This window comes from Eucalyptus grandis, chromosome 10 (assembly GCF_016545825.1).
Source record: "Eucalyptus grandis isolate ANBG69807.140 chromosome 10, ASM1654582v1, whole genome shotgun sequence".
Taxonomy (NCBI): Eukaryota; Viridiplantae; Streptophyta; class Magnoliopsida; order Myrtales; family Myrtaceae; genus Eucalyptus; species Eucalyptus grandis.
The window spans coordinates 32,638,391-32,656,589 of record NC_052621.1 but is presented as its reverse complement, the minus strand read 5'-3'; the positions used below and the strand labels follow the sequence as shown (position 1 = coordinate 32,656,589).

At 40.2% G+C, this 18,199-nt stretch overlaps 3 protein-coding genes across 3 annotated transcripts; 1 reads left to right on the top strand and 2 right to left on the bottom strand.

Annotated features, from left to right (window-relative positions):
* Positions 1 to 7,630: 7,630 nt before the first annotated feature.
* On the top strand, positions 7,631 to 10,895 carry LOC104422901 (mediator of RNA polymerase II transcription subunit 6). The gene is made up of 5 exons (XM_010035360.3): positions 7,631 to 7,925; positions 9,242 to 9,416; positions 9,688 to 9,757; positions 9,962 to 10,071; positions 10,353 to 10,895. The coding sequence occupies exons 1-5, from the start codon at positions 7,672 to 7,674 to the stop codon at positions 10,506 to 10,508; spliced, it is 765 nt and encodes a 254-aa protein (XP_010033662.1). The 5' UTR covers positions 7,631 to 7,671; the 3' UTR covers positions 10,509 to 10,895.
* A 232-nt stretch (positions 10,896 to 11,127) lies between these two features.
* Positions 11,128 to 14,558, bottom strand: LOC104422900 (GDSL esterase/lipase 5). The gene is made up of 5 exons (XM_010035359.3): positions 14,213 to 14,558; positions 13,885 to 14,006; positions 12,802 to 13,032; positions 12,031 to 12,286; positions 11,128 to 11,811 (listed from the first exon to the last, which is right to left on the bottom strand). Exons 1-5 carry the CDS (start codon positions 14,472 to 14,474, stop codon positions 11,567 to 11,569), a joined length of 1,116 nt encoding a protein of 371 aa, XP_010033661.2. The 5' UTR covers positions 14,475 to 14,558; the 3' UTR covers positions 11,128 to 11,566.
* Positions 14,559 to 16,718: 2,160 nt separating this feature from the next.
* LOC104422899 (FCS-Like Zinc finger 17) lies at positions 16,719 to 17,650 on the bottom strand. The gene is made up of 2 exons (XM_018863737.2): positions 17,109 to 17,650; positions 16,719 to 17,006 (listed from the first exon to the last, which is right to left on the bottom strand). The coding sequence occupies exons 1-2, from the start codon at positions 17,354 to 17,356 to the stop codon at positions 16,871 to 16,873; spliced, it is 384 nt and encodes a 127-aa protein (XP_018719282.2). The 5' UTR covers positions 17,357 to 17,650; the 3' UTR covers positions 16,719 to 16,870.
* Between the last annotated feature and the right edge of the window lie 549 nt (positions 17,651 to 18,199).

The window sequence follows — 18,199 nt, the reverse complement described above, 5'->3', positions numbered from 1 at the left end:
TCATTTTATTGCTTAATTAATCATTTGCTATTCATTTTTTATAAAAATAAAAAATAAAAAAGTCCAAAATCTTTTAATGTGATCAATTTAATTTTAATTATTTTGTTAATTTGCCAATTTTGGCCTAAAATCGCTGACATAGGCGTTAGTTCTCCTACACGACAAGATCAATTGATGTGAACAACTTTTATAATTTTCTAAAATTTTTGATTATTTATTTATTTAGGCCAAGAAAAATAAAAAATACATCTTTTAAAAAAAAATTCAAAAAAAAAAAAATTGCCAGCACTTGTACTGCCACATAGGAGATAAGATGACCAACACTCACGTTGGCAATTGGTCAGAACGGCTTAATTGGCATATTATCAAAATGTTAAATTATGAATTGATCACGTTGAAAAGTTCATTAATAAATCGGCACCGGTATAATTAGTTTAACACTTTTTAATTTTAGTAATTTTCCCTTTCATTTCCTCTTTCAACAAATCTCTTTCGTGGAGTTCAATTACTTTGATCAATGCCGCGAGCAATCTGGTCGAAGAAAATAATTTCTCTAGAGATCTACTTGCTCCAAGAGTTAGGATTATTCCATTTCTAATACGACGCCACATGGAAAGATTCCGCCTTTCAATGGTAAAAAAGGTGAAATTGAAAATATTCAATCCCATCGCGGGTCCGATGTGAAAAGCGACCGGGCGCAATGAATAACATAGGACAACTTCGAGGACTCGCAATGAATGAGCGAGCCACGATGATTTGGCTCTCCAACATGGACCGATTTTCCACCTTTTTTTTATTATTTTAATTTTACTTTATTTCGGATTGGGACCCCTTTGCACGCCGTAATTGCACACCCACCCACCAAACCAAACGCATGGAATTCGGGGTGGCCCATCGCCACGTGAAATTGAGGCCCCAACACTTTTTAGATCTATCTACTTTAACCACTTCGATTTGCAAAATAAATTCTTATTTTTTCCACCGATGGAGCCAATTTGCGTACGGATTGATCTCTATCTTTGTGGGGAGATTGATCGATTTCGGTGGTGAGATTGCTCGAGATGACGAGACGATTGGACATTCTAGATTTCGCTAAAATGCAAGAAATTCGGAATGGCATTATTTCTCATTTTTAATGATTTTTTTTTTTTTTTTGATTGTAATGAAAGCGAAATGATCCGCCTTAAATGATCCTTCCCTTAAGAGGGTCTTCTTAGCATTGTCTCGTGTCGTCTAGTACAACTTAATGCACAATCATGCTGTGATTCCCGCCTCATTTCTTATCTTACAAGAACGTTAGATGTTATTTCTTATTCAAACTCTTTTGTCCGATCACTTATTTTCTTTTTAATATGATGGAAGGCTAGTTTATTATTGAAACGCGTATCCATTAGAGGGAGCTATGCTCCGACACCATCGGTCATCATTGAATAAATATAAGAACAAGCGCAATTGTACCTTTGCGAGTGATTAAAGGAAGCACGAACGCATTGATCAACCATGTGATTTGGGACATGTGTATGTTCGAAAACAATCTATCATAGTGTTCAAAGTGGTAAAGTATTAATTTTTTATCATCTCCTAACCATATGATATGTAAATAGAATATAAGTATGGAGAGCTTATGAATTAAAATTGGATGTAATTAATTTCCTCACGCATCCATGATTACAAAATGCTTAGGTTAAGAACTTACTGGTGACAGTGCTTTTGTAATGCTGACGCCATACTTTTGTTCACTTTTCATGGGCAAGACACTCAACCTAAAATGCCCCTTGAATGTAACATGGCACGTAACCTATTTAGTATCAAGAGATCCCTTGCCGTGTTAAAGCTATCGCATTCACACGTGTAAATTGGTTGTTCAAATATAAAAAAATACTAAAGTAAATGAAATCAAATATTTATAATTATAAAATCCTGATCCGCTAAAGTCTACGTTGAAATCTTTCAGGAAGTGTTATAGAACCTACCTTGAGTTTTTTATTTTATTTTATGTGCGTGGATTTAGGAAGAGATTTAATTTTCAGTTTAAGAAATAAGGCATTTTTTTTTTTCACCAAATAAATTCGATATTTTTAGTAATTAGGCAGTCTACCGGCAAAATAAAAACAAATCATATCCACACACACATGAATTTTTTTAATGTTCACATAAATAAATAAATAAATAAATAAATCCAAAAAAATAAATAAATATATACATATATATAAATATATAAATTAGAGCGCGACTAATTTCTCGCCTTGTCAGATATATGGAGAAAATAAATCTGGCGTCTGGACATTCTGGATGGCCACTGATGTGGCCGAGCGCGAGGCGCAAGCTGGAGACAGCTGGACGGGGGTCGACGTGGCGGGCCAGGACGTCACGATCGCTGACGACCACGTGAAAGGTACATGGCATCTCTCCATTCCCTTGCGCCGGCGGCCACTCCACGTGTCCCGTCCTCCCCAGGTCAAACCCAATAATTGCCCCCGACGACCAGCATCCCAGATCTCACGCGCTCCCCTTCGCACGTGCTCCCCCAATCTCTCCTCGACTTTTCACATTCTTTTTTGTTTTTTCGGCTCGTCGGGTGCAAAAAAATGCCTTTCTAACCAAAAAAAAAAAAAAATCAGAGAAAAGAAAGGAAATTAATTCGAATTAATCCAAAATGCACCTACAATTTTCGGAGCACCAAAAATAAGGAGATCTTTGATAAGTAATGCTTATGCATGTAAAACAATTATAGAGATAAGTTGGAATAATCTTAATGTGCAATGAATATATCGAGAAGGTATTTTTGTCAATATGTAATCATTAGCAACTCTTTCTTAGGAAAAATCAAGTAATCGTGGAATTTTGGCGAATATAAATTGATTTGTCTAGGAGCCACCATGTTGCGTGGAGGATCTGATTTCGTTTTTCTCCAGAACCAAACGAGCAGCACGAGGAACTCGAGAATCCCGTGTAGAACCCAAGTACGTTGACCACAAAATGCCAGTCAACGCGAATGTATGCTTCCAGGTAACTTTCGTGTGCGAGGGAATAGAGATAATTACCGTGTGCACAAATTGCCATGGCCACGTAGTTCACGTTGCCTTACCTAATTCGATGATTTCCCACTATCGACAAGGGTGGAAATTTCAATTATAGAGTCTATCGTGACTTTAAATCAATTTATTAGTCATTGGACCTTGAAATGTTGACCCATATCATTTGACGTCAAATCTTACGTGTTCTTTCTATTCATATAACTTCTCTCCATATATAAAGTAGCTAGCAATGGTCTCGCACAAATATTCACGTGCTAGTGGTGGTTGAATTTTCATTGCGTGATTATCGAGTGAATGATTAAAATTTCGTTCTATTCAGAGACGTGTTATATAGGGCGGTGTGATGACCCTTCTAATTTGAACGCGTGTTTGGATTCGCTTTAATCCAAACTAAAAGTCCATGTTCTCTGTTTTTTTGCCATACTTTTCTCCCAAGAACGAGTCATTTTTTTAATCTATATGAATATGGGTAACTTTACTTATTTTGGAAGCTTATAGACTCAGCTTATTTTCGAAGCTTATAGACTCAGCTTCCATCCTCGAATGCCGAGTCAAGAAGAGAAGGTGGGGGGGAAAGGAAAGGGCACAGGAATCACGATGATGACGATAATAATGGAAACGCAGATCGCGCAAAGGGGGAGGTTGGAAATCGTCAAGAGAAGTTTCCTTTTTTGTCGTGCGTTCTTCCACCGCCGCGAAGCTGATCCGAAACGACGTCGTCCTGGTCGAGAAGAAGAGCTTGAATTCTCCGTGCGTGATAAGGCGCCCGATTGAGGAACAGTCAACGTTGTTTATCCGAAAAATGAAATAATAAAGAAGATCAGAAAATTTTAAACGCCTGATCGAGGAACAGTCAACGTTGTTTATCCAAAAAATGAAATAATAAAGAAAATTAGAAAATTTTTAAAAAATTGTAAGAACAATCGGGCATGGCTTCTTTCGTTGTCACACTCAATTCGTGAATACTAAAGGGTTAGTAATATGAAAAATCCGAAACTAGTATATTCGTAATAAATATATTCTTAACGATTTTTATTACCATTAAAAATTTCAAATTATTATATTCGTGATAAATTTACTCTCCCTTAATTTCTATTAAAGTTTCTTTGTTAAATTCTTGAATTTGATGACATATGATGATAAACGGATGTACTGGTTTGATGTATCGGTTTGTGTTATTTTGTGGTATTAATCAAATTCAACGGAGACTAATAAAAGATAAATTTATTACAAATATTTTTGTGATAAGAAAATTGGTTTGAAATAAATTTATTACAAATGTACTAAATTTGGAGTTTATGGTGGTCAAAAAATTATTTATAAATAACTTTGACACATGTGTATAAAGATCTATCGATTTGAGGATTTTTACGGTATTAACATTTTCAAGTATTATAAGCGATTATTATTTTTTTAATTACGTGTGTACATCGGTTTAATTTTTGTATGAAGTATATCATCTCCTAATTGATCGGACATGAAGGGCAAAGAATTACGCATTTGAATCGATTTTTTTTATCATTGGCCAAGCCGCTAATATAAGAAAGAAAAAGGAAAAGAAAAACCATCAATTTTGAGTTGGGGATCCGAATGGAAAGATGTCGCTAATCACGGCGTTATCTTCCGAATAAAGCGATAAGAATTTCCCGCCTTCGCACGATTTCACAAGATCCCAAATCCGCAAGCATCTCAATCAATGACACGACATAAGATAAGAGAAGAAGAAAAAAGAAGTTTTCCAAAAATCGGAGAATCGATGCGAACGACGGGGACCTTCTTTTCGATTTCGTGGTGGGCGATGGTCCAAAAATGGGGGGGTTGGGAACGGGAAGTCGTCTCAATTATTGGAGCCCAGAAAAGGTCGTTCTTATTTGCTTGCGAATTGCGTGCAATTATTATCTGCCCCGAGGAGGAGTGCACTCCTCGCTCATCGCGCTTCGGCCACTTGCGATTGGCAGCTTTTTTTTCTTTTGCTCGGGTCTCGAATTGTTGCTTCCACTCGTCATTCTCGACATGGATTTTTTTAGGGCAGTCGAGTCCCTGGGAAGCCTGACTCGATCGTCTCTCCATTATCAGGTGATCGAAAAGATTTGCCCACGTTCATAATGGAAATCTCAATAATCAATCGACGTCTTTTTGGAGTGTAGTTAGATTCTTCTTGCCAGTTCCCAACCTGAATACGAGATATGTCATCACTGGTGAAGTGTTTGTTCGTCTTACGACTAATAGGATTCGCGTGATTTCATACAATTAGATTTTGTTCGAGACACGGAAGGAACATATAGAAAAAGTAATAGGTAAATTCATTATATGCTAGCAAAAGCAAAAAGAAAGAGAAGGGGAAAATAGAAGGGAGTGCTAAATGGGACAAATGGGAATCTGGGTCATTTAGTAAAGGATGGAAAAGAGGATGCGAGTTACTCTCAGTTTGATTCTCAAGTGATGCCGGTTACAATTAGGTTACAATTAGATTTTTTTCGAGACACGGAGGGAACATATAAAAAAGTAATAGGTAAATTCATTATATGTTAGCAAAAATAGAAAGAAAGAGAGGGGGAAAAGAGAAGGGAGTGCTAAGTGGGACAAATGGGAATCTGGGTCATTTAGTAAAGGATGGAAAAGAGAGATGCAAGTTACTCTTGGCGCTGTTTGATTCTCAAGTGATGGAAGGTTCCTTTTCCTACGTAAGACTAGATTCCTATATGGTACATTTATTTAAAGAATCTTCATGAGTCAAAAGTAGTAGCATCATTTATGAAATTATATTCGTGTCTCGTCACCATCCATCTAGCCCTGGTCCACATTGTTCTCTTTGCTTCATTTATCTCGCATCAGATTATAAAGAAAAATACCAAAGATATATCTAAATTTCTTACTGAATGTTGATGTAGTCGAGCCGACAAGCAAGGCTTGTGAGTCAGCCCGAGTCCCCTTCTTGTCAAACACTGCCCTCTAGCTTGTGAAACCCTAAGCATGCGAAGCCGTCATTGGTTTCACTTTTATGAAACAAATTTCTTACAAACTTCCAGGCTTTTATCTCATCATCTCTCATTTGCTGACTTAAGTTTCAGAAGGTTCTCTTAAGATCAAATTTATAAGACTCCCTTTGCTTTGCAGTGTGTAGCTAGGCTCGGTCCTCCAACGGCTTGTGATAGCCTAGTGGGTTTTTTTTTTGGGAATTCTCGATACAAATATAGAGTAAATAAAAAAAAAGACGATGAAGAATTCAGGATAAAAGGAGTCGAGAGAATTCATGTCATTTTCCCCTTTTTTCATTGAACCTTCCTTCGGTTATACTTTGCCAAAAAAGAAACCCCTCCATTCAAGGCCCAAGAAGCTTGCAACCCTGCAAATGTGGCCCATCGTGAGGCAGTAAATAAGAATTCTTTATGGGCTCAGTCGGCCCAGAAACTATCCATTACTAAGAGTGAACCTTAAGGCCCTGTTTGGTAATCATCCAAACATGAAAATTTGATTCTTTATTAAAGAATCGATTTGTTTTTAAATCGTGTTTGGTAAAATTTTTGTTCGATAACAAATTTGTTGAGTGAAATCAAAAAATAAAAAAAAAAATTGATTATTGTTTTAGAAATAAATTTGAGAATCAAAATCAACAACTTTTTTTTTCCTTTTGGCCATCTTGCGCCATCCACCACCACCCGCCGCCACCAGGGTGAGCTTGCCGGAGGCTAGGCGAGCCTCACCCAAGCCTCACCTTGGCCTGGCTGGTGGCGAGGCTCAATCGCCCACCGATGGCCGAGGGCCCGGCCTCGCCTTGTCGAGGATCGGCGGCCAACCTCACCGAGGGTGACGACACTTTGGCGGGCCCTCCTCGGTCTGTCGCCGGTTTGGTGACCAACCACAAGAAGAAGAAGATTAGGAGAAAAAGGAAAAAAAAAAAAGAAAAAAAGTAAAAAAATTATTTAAAAATTAAAAGAAATTGATTTGGAACAAAATTAATAATCACGCGGTACTAAACGCAATTCTATTATTCCATTAGAAATTTTGGATAGTTATCAAATAGTTTAAAATGCTATAAATAGTTTTAGGAATATAATTAAAAATAATTATTTCTTATCAAAATTTACTTATGAGGAATATAATCGTTACCAAACGCGCATAAATAAACAGTTGCCTAGATTCAATTTTTTTCTTTTCAATCAAAAAAAATCAATTTTTCTTTACATTTATTTAATCTAATGCCTTGTACAATTTCATTATTATCGACTACTAAAGATCTAAAATATTTCAAAAACATATAATATGATTATACATTGCTACTTTGATTTTCACATAACAAAGGCAGTGTTTTTATTTTCAAATTTGTTTCAAGTACAAATCTGAAGTGAATGCTCATCAAATTTCTTTCATTTATTTTAACTCTCGCGATCTAGCTTCTAACCACCTTAATTCAGTGTAGAAAACTAAAAAATTTAATAATCGCAGTACATGGACATATAAACTTACATATTTATTTTTTTATAAATTTTTCGAAATTTAAATTAAGCAAAATTTTTCTTCACTTTGTTTTACTTTTTATATAGCACGTGGGACCATTTTTTCGAAGTCGTAGATTTTATATCTCCTTTTCGGAAATTAACAAAGGATTCTTTCAACCTAGCTCCCTCCCTCGATGGCCACCCCGCCACTGGGCGCAATGCAGTTCGACGGCAACCCGATGGCCGCCGCGGCGGCGGCGGCGCCGCAGCCGCCGGCGACGGACATGACGGGCATATGCTTCCGCGACCAGCTGTGGCTGAACACGTACCCGCTCGACCGCAACCTCGTCTTCGACTACTTCGCCCTCTCCCCTTTCTACGACTTCACCTGCAACAACGAGCAGCTGCGGCTGCGGTCCATCCACCCGCTCGACATGCCCCAACTCTCGTAAGCAGTTTCGTGCTGAGTCGTGTAGAGATGTTTGCATACTGAAAGGTGTCGATTTGATGTCGTGTGGTCGGTTGATCTGGGATCGGCTGAAGTTGCGTTCCTGATCGAGGTCTTGAAAATGGAATTTTGATTGCTTGTTTGTCGGTGTTGTGCTGGTGAAATGCGAGACCGAGCACGATTGTGCGTAAGAGAAGAGCTTGGTGTCGCCGATGTTCTATTGATTCTCGATGTAGGGCGGTGTCTGGGGGTAATTCCTCGTATAGAGAACTTTGTATCGGTCTTGTAACGGTTGGTGCTTGGTCATTTCCTGGTTGAAATGGCGAAGGAGCTCGAGATGCTTCGAATTACCTTTGCCTTTTGATCTAATAGGTTGCACTGAATTAGGTATCTTCAGCTGGAAAAGTGCTTTTTTGCGGCTTCAATGGATTTTACTGCCCTTTGTCGTGAAATGGCGGGTGTGCTCGTCAACTGTTTAGTTTGGCGTCTGCCGATTTTCTGACCCTATTAGGTAAACTTTGTTGCGACCTGTTTGAGAATTTTTCACGAGGCAGTGCAGCGGAAGGCCCAGGTCGGAGGCCTAGTGCGTTATTGTCCGTCCCCTTCAAGGGTTTAGATATACATACTATCCCTTTCACATCTTGAGGAGCGAGAAATTAGGGTGAGTTGGGGGCTGGGGTTTGAGAGCTACTCTACCGTGTACTCCATATTTGGTTCAAGTAATTTTCTGCTTCTCCCTTCCCTGTGAATGGAGGCCAGTGGCCGGACAACGTAGATCACTGTGCTAATTTCCTGCTTTTTTCGATTTTTAATTTTGGTTCATTGCCGTTCTGCTTAACATCAATGCTGCTGTTTGAGAATGATTCCTCTCTTTTATTGTCCGAAAATGATTGCAAACTTTTTAAGATGATGATTTCTACCAATGTATCTAAGTTATTATGATCCCATGCATCTGCATGCCGAGTGCCTGCATTTGTGTTAATAGGTTTGCTTTTACAAATAATTTGACAGCTGAATGAGCTACTGCACCTTGTTATCTCACAATGCGATATCATACCTTTTGTCCCTTAATTTCCAAATAATTGTGATCGCCAGTGCACCAGTGCACATATTTTTTGCTTCTAGGGTCCTCAGAACAACTGTTGGCTATTTCAATGCATTCATTTGCCTTGATATGTTGACATTGATGTCGGGATGATTGAGATCTTGCACTTTAATACGAAATACATCTGGTTGACAAGTTGCTGGAACCAATTATGATACAAGATGTTCTCGTGATTGGAAAATGAGATTAGCGTTTCACTTTTCTCTTTCAGGAAAATGACAGGCATTGAATACGCGCTGAGTGAAGTATTGGAACCTAACCTTTTTGTTATCCGTAAGCAAAAGAGGGATGGTCCTGATAAAGTGACACATATGCTAACTTACTATGTCTTGGATGGTTCGGTATACCAAGCACCACAGTTATCCAGTGTCTTTGCTGCCCGAATAGTAAGTCGTTACAACTTTCTTCTCCTACTATTGCAACTCCTTAGTTTAGTGTTACCATTATCAGATTGTAACTAATTTTCATATTTACCATTTCGATGCAATGTGTAGAAAAGCAAGCCTCCGTTGATTCTGGATTGTTTCATTGTTTCATTGTTTCTACAGTTTTATTGTCTGCTGATGGTGCCATAATACTACCATACTTGCTATTTCTTCTTGATGTTAATTGGATTGGTGATGCCAACATCACTTAATTTGTCTGCACCCATTACAGGGGAGGGCTCTTTACTATATATCAAAGGCTTTTACTACAGCTGCCTCCAAGTTGGAGAAGATTGGTTATGGTACTTGAAATTCGTTCCTTTCATTTTGTTATTTGTATGATGATGGAAAAATAGTACTCAGTTTTGGTACTTATAAAATATGTTTATGTTCATTTGGAATCTGGAGTTATTTCAAGGCTAAAAAATGTGATTAGCATCAATTTGTGCAGCTTCATCTCTCTCACGAGTTATGGCGAAATAATTCTTCTGTCATACCTGATGCAGTTGATGGTGAAGATGAGAGTTCAGCATCAGATTCTAAGGTCCCCAAGGAGACCATAGACATCAAGGAAGTTAAGCGGATAGATCACATTCTTGCATCACTACAGCGCAGGGTAATGTTAAATATACTTGATATCTAGTGAGGAATTCGTGGGGTGAACAATGAATGCACTAGTGAGAATGTGGTAATTAAAAGACAACCACCAGATATCTTTGATTGGATCATGCTCTTGTTGTAGTTCTGCCCTATAGCAAGAATATGGTAAAGATGGTAACATGACCATGGAATTGTAAATGAATTTGGTTCGCTTCTCTTTCTGAAATATAATTTAACTGCTAAAAGTTTCTCTTAGGTTTGGTTTCTGATTGTTTCCTCTCAAAATGTTACATGCAGCTACCACCAGCCCCTGCGCCGCCACCATTCCCCGAGGGCTATGCCCCATCAACTACAGAAGCGGAGAAAGGTGCAGAGACTCAGCAAGCAGCAGAATCAATACCTACCATCGATCCCATTATTGATCAAGGCCCTGCTAAAAGGACGAAGTTTTGAAAAACGAAGAACTGTTCCCCCAGATTGACATCATATAGAAACATCAGAAGAAAAGCCATTCTTTGACCATCAACTGAACCACACATGGACTTGGCAAGAAGTCTGTTGGAGTGAACCGCTCAGCTCTTGCATTAGACAAAAGCACACACAATCTCCTTGGTTTCATTCTTTGTTTTATATTGTATATTCGTTGTTTGGTGGATCAACTCGACACAAGCTCAAGTTTGAATATGATCCATGGAGAAGGATGATGAATGGTAGTAGTTCCCCAGTTCACATGCAAAGGGTTTAGTGTTTAGACTGCAATTCAACCGTTAGAATGAAAAGTTATCTCTTTCCTTGATATTTACCAAATTTCCTGGATCTATGATTAGTGCTTTTTTGGTGTCCGAGTCTTTAAATGGTTGTTGAATGACCCATTATATTATCATTCCAGGCTGAAGAAGCAAGAGATGCCCGCAGACTTGATTCTATACTAATGCTTCTGCACTCCATCTGTTTGAATCAGATTCTTGGATGGCCGTCTTTTGGCGGCTATGCATTATTAGGAAATAAGCCGATAATTGTGTCTTGCTTGATAAGAACTGATTGCGTGGTCCTCATGAAAAGACACTACACAAGGGGGAATAGCCCGAAGAAGGCATGTTTTTCTGATTGCTTGCTGAACCGACTTCTCTTCTTTTTCGGTGTTAAAGAAGCAGAGCAGGGTGCACTCGACTGCAGTAGGCATGCCCGTCTTCTGCAAACATAAGTGATCAAAAACAAATTGTGGATGCAGTCCAATGCAAGATTTCATGACTTAGCTATCCCTCACTGTTCAATTGTAGCAGTTCGAGAAATTATAGGTCTATTTCAACACATCAAGAATAAGTATCCAACTAGTTCTACTAATTAATTCCCTTTTCTGTAATTTTCTCCTCTCTCTAATATGCCCTCGACATTTTCCCCCATTGATCTGACAGAGATACTGAACCTTCGCCATTGGAGGGCAGCTAATTTGAGGCCTCAATGATCTCAAATGGAATAATGGTTCACCAACTAAGGTCAAAGACCTTCAATCAAAGGCCATCAAAGAGATTTTTCAGACTGTTCGGGCTCGAGCTAGAACGAATGCCATCTCCATTCCACATCTGACGTGCTAGCTGTTCATAAATCCTCTCAGTCAGATGGAAAGAGTCCCAAAACACATGCTCACCAGGACTCTCACACAGCTCGAACTCCGTCACTATCCGCTTCCCTCCACAGCTGGATACTCCTCTGTATCTCCCTGTTCCACAACATGCCACTTTCCCTGCCTTGAAACCTTCATCAAGATGGGAAATTTTCACCATAAGGAAATATATGAACTATAGTACTCCATTCTAAAAAATAAAATAAAAAATTCTTTGAACTGTAACTATCTTTCAGTTGATTCTTCCTTTGACCATTCAAGCCGAAACATTCCGGCATGCACTAACTTTAGTTGCATGCAAGTACTGCATGAGCAAAATAGGATTGAAACACTGGGTACAGCGATTCTCACCGTATTTGTGGGGGTGATTCATTCTCCGTCTGAGGTTGCTGTTGAAGTCATAGAGGGAATATTTGAAACCTGTGAGCTGATGCTCAAGTTTTGCTAGGAGTTTAGAGAGAGCATGATTGTGCAAATTTGCTAGTGATGAAGCTTCTTCCAAGCACCTCCCTCCCTGCTCTGCTTTGATTATCCTGATTCCTGGAAGACACCCCAATGGAGGTAGGTTCATGAACCCGAATTTTCTTCCCCCTATTCCATATATCTCCTGCCAAATTTCATCACAAACTGTTCTCTCAGTCTCACCACACACACTAAAAAAAAAAAAAAAAAAAACATTTGTTCCATTGCTACATAAATACCTACTAAAAGTCAACCATCTAAATCGCCCCAGAACCTCTTCTTTGGTTTATCTAAAAGTCAGCTATTTTATGCTGAATTGCTCTCAACTTCCTAAGACCAAATTGACCGTCCGGTCTTTCATCGATAGACGGTTAATTTCGCTTACGGTGGTCATGGACTCACTGCAGCTCCTCCCAACAATGGGGCCGACTCGGTACTACCTTCGTAACAAGGTGGTAGGTACTATGGTACTCTCCACCAAAGTGAAACTGATACCAAGCACATGATGCCAAGAGCAGTGTCCCTCATAAAATGCCAATTAGTGCCAACCTCACCAACCTAGCTATCAACTACCAAAAGGGTGTCCACAGGATATCTAGAATTGACCAGGCTCTATAGCTAGTAGCTACCAAAGAAAGCCAAGATTATTGCACTCCTTACTTGGATAACTTTTGTCAAGTTGCTAATCACCATCCCCGCATACACCGATTTGGAGTAGGAGCTCAGGATGGTGGAATTAGTCAAGAAAGGGCTATTGTAATCATTGCTCCCTATGCTGAACATGTAAACTCCTCTCGATATTGTCAACTCCGCTTTGGCTTCCCCCAGCTCCTGTCTCAATTGGGTCGCCGCCTTCTTGAAATAACCCAGTTGCGTTTTGAGATCAATCACCTGAAAGAAGGGAGAGAAATTGAATAAGGACACGCGTAAATTTTAGGCATTTGAGAATGTGAGTGCTTGTAGATCTTTTCCTTGAAGGAAGTGGCTGCACGGTTTTCCATTGGACCCACATGCTAGTTACTTATCAAAGAGCCATTACCAAAGTCAGTCTTAATCAAAAGGTGCGGCAAATGGTGTGGCTTTGTTAATATCAAGGGCTGTGTTAAGACGTGCTCCGCATACCTAACAAACCAAAAATTCGATTTTTAGAGTACCAGGTTATGCATTGCATACATCACAAGGTTGTCACGTGAAAATCTTAAACTTTTTCATTTAATTTTCTTCCAAAAACTTACTTTGCCAAACACTTATTATTTCCTGAACGTGCAAAACATAGCAATCAGAACTCCAAACGTGTGGACCCACCCTTCGTTGTACCAAAAAGTGAAAAAGAAGAAGAAGAAACACAGAGACCCCAAAAAAAAAAAAAGGGCAGGCTAAAGTCAAAACAAGAGATTCCAGAAATCGCAAATGGCGCCAGAATTCGCCCTTTTGTTTTATCGTGACAGGGGGGGTTCACATTCAAGACCAAGGGGGAAAAAAACCCTTGCAGCAGCCATGAAAGCCGAAACTTTCGAAGCAAAAAACAGCGGCCGCAAAGAAAGCAAGAAAACCAATCGACGACATGTTGTCTGACGAATTTCCGTAGAGAAACGCGTCCCGACAAGACGCCTCCCCCATGGGTTCCGGGTGGAGGTGAAAAAAGTCGCCCGAGGACGAGGTAAAGAATCCAGCAGCAATAATCTTGATCTGACCGAAAACCCCAGTGCGGGAATAATCAAGAGCTCGACCCGTTTTACGTACCGACCCTTTGAACGTCTCCGCCAGAGCACCGGCGCCGGCGGATGCGAAGTTCGCTCCGTGTCTCCAGCTGCGAACCCCGGGTTGAAGATACGGTGGGATCAGCGGCAGCCCTGCGTACTCAGCTGCAGCATAATGCCAACGAACATGAACCCAATTTCTATTTTAATGTAAAGAAGCTAAACCAAATGAAGCATTGGCAGTACATGGTTGGACAAGGAGATTAGGCAGAAAGGATATATGTTGGTTAACCAGAAATTGCGTTCGGACAAAAGAGAAGGAGACATGGAAGAAGCAACCCCCACCAGGGAAGTAATGTGACTGTCGTTACCGATGAAATCCGATACCAAGCGGCCGTCCGAGAACCGCCCGGTCGGGAACTTGAAGTAGGTCTCTCCATAAGGCCAGAAGTTGGCCTGGTCGAGGGCGGTGGTGTTGATGTAGTTGTTGTTGCCGGGGTCGAGGTACGAGTCGCCGAAGGCGAAGAGGGCGGCCTTGGGGTCGGGCTCGGCACGGCAATCGGAGGCCGGGGCCACGAGGAGGAGGAGGAGGAGAGGGAGGGAGAAGTTGGAGGAGGCGGTCGGGCCAGCCATGGCTGACTTTGGCCGGCAGATAGAGAGTGTTTTTGCAGATGTTGCTGCATGTGTTTTTGGTTTTTTTGGTTGTAGGCATATGTTGTCTTCAGCCTTGTCTCCAGCAGGGGAGGTCATTTAATAATAATTTGTCTTTTTTTGAATCGTGCACTCGGTTTCACACAACAGCATGACAATAATATGGATAAAAAAAATCCATTTTGAATCCTTATTTTTTTCCCCCAATAAATGCAGATCTGAGGTTTGATTTCTGAATGATTTTAGTCAGTTAATTATATTTTGACTGTTGACTGTGCTTGATTGGCACATGAAAAAAAAAAATCTACTGGTTTTCTATAAAACTCAATAACTTTCCCTATTTATATATTGAACAATATAAAAATAAGCGAAAGAGATGATTGTGTAACTTTGGTGTGTTTTGTAAAGAAATAATAATGTATTATAATATAGAATACATTCCATCAGAGTGGTGGGTCATTCGCTAGCGTTATTTTAAAATTTACTCGTTTTCAGCTATCGGCTGTACGGGATTCTCTGGATCACTAAATATAATACATTCAATTGGGTATATATAATTAATGAAGATATATGTGTAATTTCGAGAGATATGAAGAATTTTTTAAGTGTATTGTTAATAACATGTAAATTTTCTTTTATTTTTATTTTTATTTTGGTGTAGACAGCAAGATATTGACTCAGCTCAGTTGAAAATAAATGATTGCTTTCTCTCCAATCGAATTTTTTTTTAGTGTTAGAAAATGAGACCAGGGAGCATGGAATCTGGGGAGCTATTCGCAGATAATATAAAATTATTTTTGCTCTAGTTTTGATAGATCGAGAAAAGTTATTTTTAGGGCACGGTTTCGATGGTTTCTTGATGATCGAAATGCGAAGTCTTTACTTAATTTTGGATCTAACCAGGAATGGTTTGAAAAGCCAGACGTTTTGTTAGTTGTCCACCTCGGGGGTCTCATGAAAACGGGGACTTGATTTGAATTCTACTAAGTTTTGGGTAAATCTAATAATTTTTTTTTTGTCCGAATTTTTACTGAGTCTACTATCGATGTAAAGAATTTTTTGAACAACCATTATCGGACGAGTAACATGTAGATGAGTGCCGTTCATGCGATATCGACCGATTTTTTTTTCTTAAACGAGAATTTTGGGGCCGAGAACTAGAGCGTCACATTAGTTCGAGGGTCGTTGATGTTATTGGTGTTGCAATCATGGGAAATGATTCTTAACATGTATCGATCCATTACTCCTTAATTCCGTTGCATTGATGGTTGCAATGTCTTATGAGTGGATAACATTGCTTGAGGTATGGTTTGACGTTAAGTCATATCCAAATTGGCTAATATCTCGAGTTGTATAAGATGAATTAAACATGTTGAGAAGAATACATCTAACAAACACAACTTAGCACTTCACCTTGAATCCTCCGTTAATGAGCAAAAATTATACATATTAGCATTAGTCGTGCCATTTAAAATGGCCGGTGCCATGTAAAATTGTGCCATATAAAATGGCGGGCGTCCACATTGGTAACTTTCCAGGCAATAAATTGGTCAGAGTCAAAGGATCACGGGGCTAAATTGGCCGGACTGAAAAATTGATGGTTGAATTGTCATCTCTACATATGTCGTCCGCATTAAATGGCAACCAGTGGACTGATGGGATTTGATTGATAAGCATGGGAAGGCCGTGACCGTCCATGCTAACGCTGGTTTCGCCACGTTAGTTTCCGGTGGGCATGTGACCCGTCGGGGGGTGGAAAGGAAAGGAGCCTTCGAATCGCAAAGCATTTTTCCACGGGCGAAACTGATGAAAAAGATCACTCCTGTCAGATCATGGAGGAGACGCATCCCATCTGCATAGACGGCCACTAACTTAAAAGTCTAAACTCCATCTACTCATCACCAGCAAATTGCGTTCCGAGTTCATGGCCAGCTTTCAAATCTCAACGACCCTCGATCGCATGGGATTAGTCACGTTTAATTGGAGCATCTCTTTCACACATGGGCGCACGGTTGGAATCTTGCCGACCGAACGAGCTGACTCGGCTTTCCATTTTACTCGCATCGACTGAGTTCAGTTTGCTTAATTGGATTTTCGGTCACTGTCTTAAGTGATCCATGAAGTTCGTGGCATGTTAATGTGCTCGAGAATTAGCCATTTAATGTAGACTTTCTCATCATGAATATAAAAAAGGAAGATTGGAAAGGCAAAGAAAAAGCCATTTTTTTAGAAACGAATCTAAGAGTCAGATAGTCTGGTCAAAACTGCGCTTGCAAAGCCTAGAAAAGAACGAGAAAATAACAGTTGGTGATGATTTGAAAGGACAGGGCTCGGTGGGTTCTTTGAAAATGGCGGATCCTGTGACTTGACTGATTCCATCACGAGCGTCGCAGCAGTGATTTCCAGTTGGTGGAAGAAGCAGACGAAGCTCTCGCCATCATCTCCATTTCTGTCATCTCGTCAATTACGATCTGCCTTTCCCTGCATTCCACGCTGCAAAAACCTTCATCACCCCTGCATCATACGTATGTTATTCGCACGTTCTTGAAATCGAGCAATGCGAAAACGAGCGAAGAATTGAGGACACGGGGTGGCATGAGTGACTTAAGTGTGTACCTGTACATGTAGATATCCTTGTGGGGGCTTAATCTCTTCTGGCATAGATGGCAGGATTTAAGGAAGCAATCCGCGTCGCAGATACAACAACGGGCTGTGTTCGATGGTGGCGGCGGTAGGGCAGATGAAGATTTACCGATTTGAGTTGAGATGAGCGAGGGCTTCACCAGGATGCGGTTGGACTGGTTGGTCTTGGAAATTATCTGAGCGAGGATTATTCTGAGACCTACTTCGGCCATTGGTATCATGCCCTTCTTTGAAGATGTCCTGATGAGAGAAAGAGAGAGAGAGAGAGAGAGAGATGGATATCAGGAACACTCTGCATTTCCACCCATCAATATCATATACACGGAGCAGATGAAGAGCGGAATGGCGACTTCGACCAAATCCATCGACCCATCTCGACAGATTCACGTCGCAGTCACTCGGGAGCAAGTTTCAACCCCGACGACAAGAAGCCGACATGAAACATGTGCATTTCGTCAAACTAGGACAACAGGACATACACGTCGGCCTACAACATATCAAATCTGCACGTCCGTTTCATACCACGATCCTCTTACCTCTGCTCTGCACTATTGCCTTCTGGGTGCTTGCCGGGTTGCCTTTCCTGCGCGTTGGCTGTGGACAATTTTGAAAGAACCTCGGTCGACCTTTATTTGCTGTTTTTGCCAGTGTTGGCCCACGGGATGAAAGGACCTTTATGTCGGGCCAATCCAACATGAGGAACGTGAGAACATCGTACTCATGGCCTCTCGAGTCTCGACTTTTTCCGAGGATGAGGATTCAACGCATATAATATTTCGCCGCTCTTATCTTATCATCTCCCCTTAGCCGCTTGAGACTCATCCGAGAAGGATAAGATGTTTTTGTTAAAGCTCTTCTGTTCGATTTCTACTTTGTCCTATGAGCAGGTCCGAATAGATTTTCGCCTTTTTCTTAATTTAAACTCTGCGATGTACGCACCTCGACTTTCGAATCTAGACGAACTAGATGAGAGTTTCGACGAGTATTCAATTTCTATGATAAATGCCCTCGATCATGTTAAGCATGCTGCCGCAGATCAGTCTAATGAATTGTAGGAAAAAAAA